Source organism: Lepidothrix coronata, unplaced genomic scaffold (genome assembly GCF_001604755.1).
Source record: "Lepidothrix coronata isolate B3197 unplaced genomic scaffold, Lepidothrix_coronata-1.0 Scaffold356, whole genome shotgun sequence".
NCBI classification, from domain to species: domain Eukaryota; kingdom Metazoa; phylum Chordata; class Aves; order Passeriformes; family Pipridae; genus Lepidothrix; species Lepidothrix coronata.
Genome location: NW_016690536.1, coordinates 268,015 through 274,180, shown reverse-complemented (window position 1 = coordinate 274,180; position 6,166 = coordinate 268,015). Strand labels below are relative to the sequence as shown.

Sequence of the window (6,166 nt, the reverse complement as noted above, 5' to 3'; positions counted from 1 at the left end):
GGGAATGGCTTCCCAGTGCCAGAGGGCAGGGATAGATGGGATATTGGGAAGGAATTTCTGGCTGTGAGGGTGGGGAGGGGCTGGGATGGAATTCCCAGAGAAGCTGTGGCTGCCCCATCCCTGGAAGTGTCCAAGGCCGGGTTGGAGCAACCCGGGATAGTGGGAGGTGTCCCTGCCCACAGCAGGGGGTGGGACTGGATGGGCTTTAAAGTCCCTTCCAACCCAAAGCACTCCTTGATTCCGTGATATCCCAATGGTCTCTCCATTCCAAGACTCCACCCTTCCAGGGAAAGGGCGGTCCCAAAAGGGTCACGGGCAAACAGGATGGAAAAGAAGCATCATGTGCAGACATAAAGCACTTGTAGCACCTCATCCACAGCTCCAGCTCAGCAGCATTTACAGCTGCTGATGTTTGGGAACGTGGAACACACAGCAGGAATCTTTCTGTGTGCTGAAATCTAACTGATTAACAGAAGTTTGATTTTCCTGCTCATCCCTGTTTCACATCCAGGAGCAAAAAGTCCACACGAGGCTCTTACCGTCGAGAGAGGGAAAAAAAAAATTAAAAATAAATCCATCCCTGCAAGTCATCCCCACTGGCAGCTCCGAGGCAGCTTGGAGCCAGTGCCTGGGTGCAAAGGGGATCTTATTTTTAAATAGCCCCCAGTCTAACTATAACTGGACTTGACTAACCATTCCCAAAATACGAGAGCAGCTCAGACCTGAGTGCTCAAGTGCAGTGTGGGGCCTGCCCTGACACCCCCACCCACCCCCTGAATTTTGGGCACCAATTTTGTTCTTGCAGGTGCTCTCTCATAGGAATTCTTCAAGGTCAAGTTGGACAGGGCTTGGAACAACCTGCTCCAGTGGGAGGTGTTCCTGCCCATGGCAGGGGATGGGACTGGATGGGCTTTAAGGTCCCTTCCAGCCCAATCCATTCTGGGTTCACTCTCACTGGCTGGTTCCAGTTTGGCTTTAATTTCCCAGTAGCCTGCACCAAATCCCAGCTGCACTGAAGTGGGTTTACCCCTGTTTACCCCCAGAGGAGGTGGGTGGATCTGCACCAGGTTTTTGTACAGAGCTTTGCACGCAGAAAGGGATTTTTTGAACCCCCAAAAACGCACTGAAATAAAACAGGGAGGGACAGGACACAGGGAATGGCTTCCCACTGCCAGAGGGCAGGGATAGACGGGATACTGGGAAGGAATTCCAGGCTGTGAGGGTGGGGAGGGACTGGGATGGATTTCCCAGAGAAGCTGTGGCTGCCCCGTGCCTGGAATTTGTAGGATCTGAAATGTCTTTCCCTGCAAGTCTGTGCATCTCCACGTGCTTGGGGAAGCACAGGCTGGAGCTGAGAGGCCACCAAGTCCTTGAGAAGATGAGGTCTCTCCTCCCACTTCCAAAGGCTCACCCCAAAACAAACCAGGGTGGAAACTCAGAGCGAAGCCACGAGCAAACCATCCCCACCCCGGTTCTGTTTTGTTGAACCCAAATGCCCCCCTCCCCCCCCAAAAAAAAAAACCCCATCTGGGAGGAACTTACAGACATGTAGGACCGAGTTCCCACAAAGGAGTTGGCCATGGAGTCGATGAGCTGCCCGCTGACCCCGAAATCACACAGCTTGATCTCCCCTCGGGAATTCACCAGGATGTTGGAGGGCTTCACATCTGGGAAGAGATGCCAGGGAGGGCAGAGTGAAGGGGGTGACCCCCCCCGGGGCTCCTGCACTGCGGGGCAGCTATTTTTAGGCTCCTCTCCTCTCACCTCTGTGCATGATCTGGTGCTTCTCCCGCAGATACGCCAAGCCTCGTAAAACCTGGGAGGAATCCAGAGGCTGGGTGAGATCAGAGCTGGGAAGGGAAGAGCTTTCCCTCCCTCAGGACACGCTGCAGGGGGAGGAAACCGCCCCGTGGTGCACACAGGTTTCAGGGTTTGCAGTTTATCACAGAGAGCCCATCCCAGAGCTTGGCTTAACCACCCAAAAAAGCTTCTCCTGACCCCCTCTTGAGGAGAATCCAACACCACCCAGAGGAACCCAAAGGGCTTGGAGCTGGGAAAAGTGCTTGGGAATATGCTTTGCCCTCCCCTCTGGCACACGCACTGGCCTCCTGCCCCAGGTCAGGATTGGGAAGTGCATGTGGGGAAAGGCAAAGAGCTTCCTGAGGCAACCCCAGCATTCCCAGGAAATCCTCCCTGGAGGCCTGAGGAGCCACCATAACTCACCGCTATACTGACTTTGCCCAAGATCTCCTCGGGAATTCTTTTGGCTTCTTTCAACACTTGATCCAAAGAGCCGCCATCCTAAAATGGGAGAACGCTGGGAATGACCCACAGGCCAATTCCCAGCTGGAAAACAAGAGCTGGGCAGTGGTGGATAAGCAGCACAGAGCACCCTCAGCACCGAGAGAGATTTCTGCTGATCTGAGCTCGACTTTATCACTTGAAAACCATTTTTAATGCTGGTTTTCTACCAGCTCCGGATGGTTCTTTGTGGAAACGCAGGGATGATGCTGCTGGTGCTGATTTGGAGGAGAAATAGTGTTTATTTGCCACCAGAAACAGCCTCACTGTGCTCACTGAGCTTCTCAGCAGGCTCTGGAGGGCGGTGGGTTGGCAACATTTCCGTTTGGCCAACCCCCAAACCTCTGCTTCCTCTTCCCCAAAAGTCGCTCTCTCTCTCTCTCCCCCCCTCGATTCGAGGCCCGAGCGGGAGTTTGTGGCTCCCACCAGGAGCAGAGCAAGGAGCCAGCACAGCTGCCAGTGCCCCAAGCTGGCAGGGGAGGTGGAATTTGGAAGGATAAAAGGGGAGGGGCTGCTCTCACCATGTGCTCCATGCAGATGGAGATCTCCCCGTCGCTGTAGAAGGCCCCGTAGAACCCCACGATGTAGGGGGAGTTACACTCGTGCAGCACCTGCAGCTCCCTGATGATCTGGTTCCTGATGGCAGGTTTGATTTCCAGGTGAATCAGCTGCCAAGAAAGAAAAAAAAAACAGGCAGGGAGTCAGGGTGGAACACCTGGGAAAAAAAGAACAACTCACGGGAAGCGTGTGAGCAAGTCCTGGGTGCTGGGAGAAGTAAAATCAAGGGGAGCTCTGCTTTGGAACAGAATTTATCCCACCTGCAGGTTAATAATGAGGATAAAGTGACAGCTCAAAGGGGAATGACTTCAAATGACTTGGCAGAGGGCAGGGTTAGATGGGATATTGGGAAGGAATTCCACCCTGGGAGGGTGGGGAGAAGCTGGGATGGATTTCCCAGAGAAGCTGTGGCTGCCCCGTCCCTGGAGGTGTCCAAGGCCAGGTTGGAGCAACCTGGGAGAGTGGAAATGTCCCTGCCCGTGGCAGGGGGTGGAATGAAACAACCTTTAAGGTGCCTTCCAACCCAAGGCAGGCTGTGATTCCATGATGAAGGCAGAGGAAGAGCTCTCTGCTCCCCTGTCAGCGAGGGAAGGCCACGACCGCGCCGGGATTGCACCGGACGGGAGCGGAAAGACGAGTCACAGGTTTGATCTCAGCAGCTCTGACTCAGCACACACAGGACCATTTTCACAAGCTCTTGTAAGAAGGTGTTGTAAGAAGGTGCTCTGAGATCAAGGAAACCACAGGAAAAAGAAGAAAAAAAAAAAAACCCAACCCTGTGAAGGTTCTGCACGAGAACGAGCGGCCGCTTCTGGGGTCAGTTAACGCGGCTGTGGGGAGGGAAACCCCCCTGGTCTGGTGGGAGGTGTCCCTGCCCATGGCAGGGGGGTGGAACTGGGTGAGCTTTAAGGTCCCTTCCAACCCAAACCACGCTCTGATTCCATGATCCCAACAGCAGGAGGGAGCAGAGGCTCTGGAGCAGTTGTGCTGCTCCCGCCGAGCCTCTTCCAACAGGCACACGAAGCATCTCCTGATTTTCTACTGCAGCAGAAGATGCTCCCCATAAATCCAAGTCTGAGAGGAACCAGTCACTGCTTGGAATGACCTTTGGGATCTGTTAAGTGGGTGGTGAGGGGTGAGGAACGTGTATCCCAAAGCCATCCCTCCCTCTGCCACTTCCAGCCCTCCTCAGCCACAACCCTCAAGGGATCTCCTTCCAACTGCTTCTGGCCAGTTTATCCATCAAAAACAGCTTCACTGGGAAAAAAAATAACCTCATGTGTTCACACCAGAGTGTCCAAACCCCAGGGATCCGTCGCAGAGGCCTCTCCCAAAGGAGGACTTGGAGACAGGATCCGTGTAAAACCTGCCTGGGGGCTGCCAGGACCGTGCTCCTGACCCAGGTGAGGGTGCAAACAGGGAGAATCCAACCAAAACAGGGAGAATCCAACCAAAACAGGGAGAATCCAACCAAAACCAGCCCTCCCAGAGCCAGGGAGAGCCCCAGACACTGCCCAGCCCCTCGTTACCTTCCGTGCCATGATGAGCCCTGAGGGTTTGTGCTGCACTTTGGTGACCACGCCGCCGTTTCCAGCCCCCAGCTCGGAGATCCTCTCAAAGTCATCGTCCTTGAGCTCTCCCACTTTGGCTTTCTGGGTGAGGAAAGCTTCCAGGCGCTTCTTCTGCTGCTCATCCAGCTCCAGCTCCTCCAGCTTCTTCTGCAGGTCCACCAGGTTCGCCCTGAGGAGGGGAGGAGGAGATGGGAGCATGCTCAGCAGCGGGGAAAGGTTTCATTTTTTTAGGGGAATGCCTTAAAACCATTCCCTGACACGTCCTGAGCCCCCTGGCAGAGCAGCAGGGCTAAAGCAAAGCTCCAGGGAGAGGCAGAGCCCGGCTCCAATCCCTGCCCAACACACACATCTCCTCTGGAGAGCAGCTTTGGAGCAGTCAGCTGTTCTGGGAGAGCCCAAGGAGTAGGGAAAATCCTTCAATCCTTAAAGAGGCAGCACAGCAACCGCTCCCTGTCCCGGGAAGCCAAGCTTGGGTTTCGCTGAGAAACACGAGAAGGGCTTTCCACGGGGTCCAGCAGCCCCCCCAGCCCCAAATCCCGAGCACAAAGGGGTGGCTGTGCTCCCCCAGCACCTGCTGAGGGCTCCAGCTGCTCTCTCCCAGTTGCTGCCCACCCCCTTGTCCCCCCCTCACCCACGGGAGGGTCTCACCCCATCCCTCCCACCCGGTGCTCTGATACGAGGCTCTGTTGTCCCCTCTACACACGTCCTGTCTGTTGAGCCCCCATTAATGCCCCAAATCCCCTCCCCTCCAAACCCCAGGACCCCATCCCAGCTCCAACCTGTGTCCCCAGGCCTGTTCCCTGCACACCCCAGGCCCGGTTCTCTCACACCCCAGGCCCCAAGTACCCCCCAGCAAGCCCAGGGACCAGCCCAGCCTCCCCCCTGCCCATCCCACCCCCGTCTGCCCCCAACCCACCCCTCCAGCTCTGGCTCCCTGACCCTTCGCCCAACCCCAGCCCCTCCCCGGGCTGGGCCCATCCAGCCCCTCCAGGCCTGTCCCAAATCCCCCAGGCCTTCCTGGTCCCCTCGACTCTGTCCCAGCCCCCCAGACCTGTCCCCAGCCCCCCAAGCCTGTTCCCTGCTCGCCCCCAGACCTGTCCCACCCCCCCACAGGCCCCGTCCCCGCCCCGGCCCGGCCCCCCAGGCCTAGTGCCCGCTCTGCTGCGGTCTCCCCAGCCCGCCCCGCTCCGGCTCCCCCCAGTCCCCGTCCCCTCCCTGTCCCGGTGTGTCCCCCCCAGGGCGCTGTGTCCCCCTCAGGCCCAGTGTCCCCCCCCAGGCCCGCTCCGCTTGCCAGGCCCGGCCCCCCCCGCGGCCGGGGCGTTCCCTGCCGGCCCTGACTCACTCTGCGGAGCCGTCGGGGCTGGGCCCCTCGGCGGCGCTGGGGGCGATGTTGAGGGCGGGCAGCACCGGCTTCCTCTTGGCCGGCATGGCCGGGCCGGGCCGCGCTGGGGCCGCGGGGGCGCGCCGGCCGCGGGGGCGCGCGGGGGCGGGGCCGCGCCGGGGGGGCGGGGCCTGCAGGGGGCCTATCAGCGGCGGGGACGGGCATGGGGGCGGGGCCTCGCGCGGGTCGAGCGCGGCGGGGACGCGCGGCTCCGGTGGGCGGGGCCTCGGGGAGCCGGGAGGCGGGGCCACGGGACAGGGCGGAGCCACGGGATGGGGTCGGGGCCATAAACGGGACTATTGGGGCGGGAACGAGGGCTCTGGGGGGCGGGACTGGGCCTTCGGAGGCTGCGCCG

General features: G+C 58.9%; 1 protein-coding gene across 1 annotated transcript in view; it reads right to left on the bottom strand.

The window, feature by feature from the left end:
• The window catches only part of MAP2K2 (mitogen-activated protein kinase kinase 2), an 11,273-nt gene extending 5,399 nt beyond the window's left edge, over window positions 1–5,874 (bottom strand). The window contains exons 1-6 of the mRNA XM_017838765.1: window positions 5,773–5,874; window positions 4,389–4,599; window positions 2,823–2,969; window positions 2,224–2,301; window positions 1,765–1,816; window positions 1,543–1,667 (exon numbers count right to left, since the gene is read on the bottom strand). Of these exons, the coding sequence (XP_017694254.1) occupies window positions 1,543–1,667; window positions 1,765–1,816; window positions 2,224–2,301; window positions 2,823–2,969; window positions 4,389–4,599; window positions 5,773–5,858 (699 nt within the window). The 5' untranslated portion in view covers window positions 5,859–5,874. The remainder of the gene's footprint in view (window positions 1–1,542; window positions 1,668–1,764; window positions 1,817–2,223; window positions 2,302–2,822; window positions 2,970–4,388; window positions 4,600–5,772) is intronic.
• Window positions 5,875–6,166: the final 292 nt, after the last annotated feature.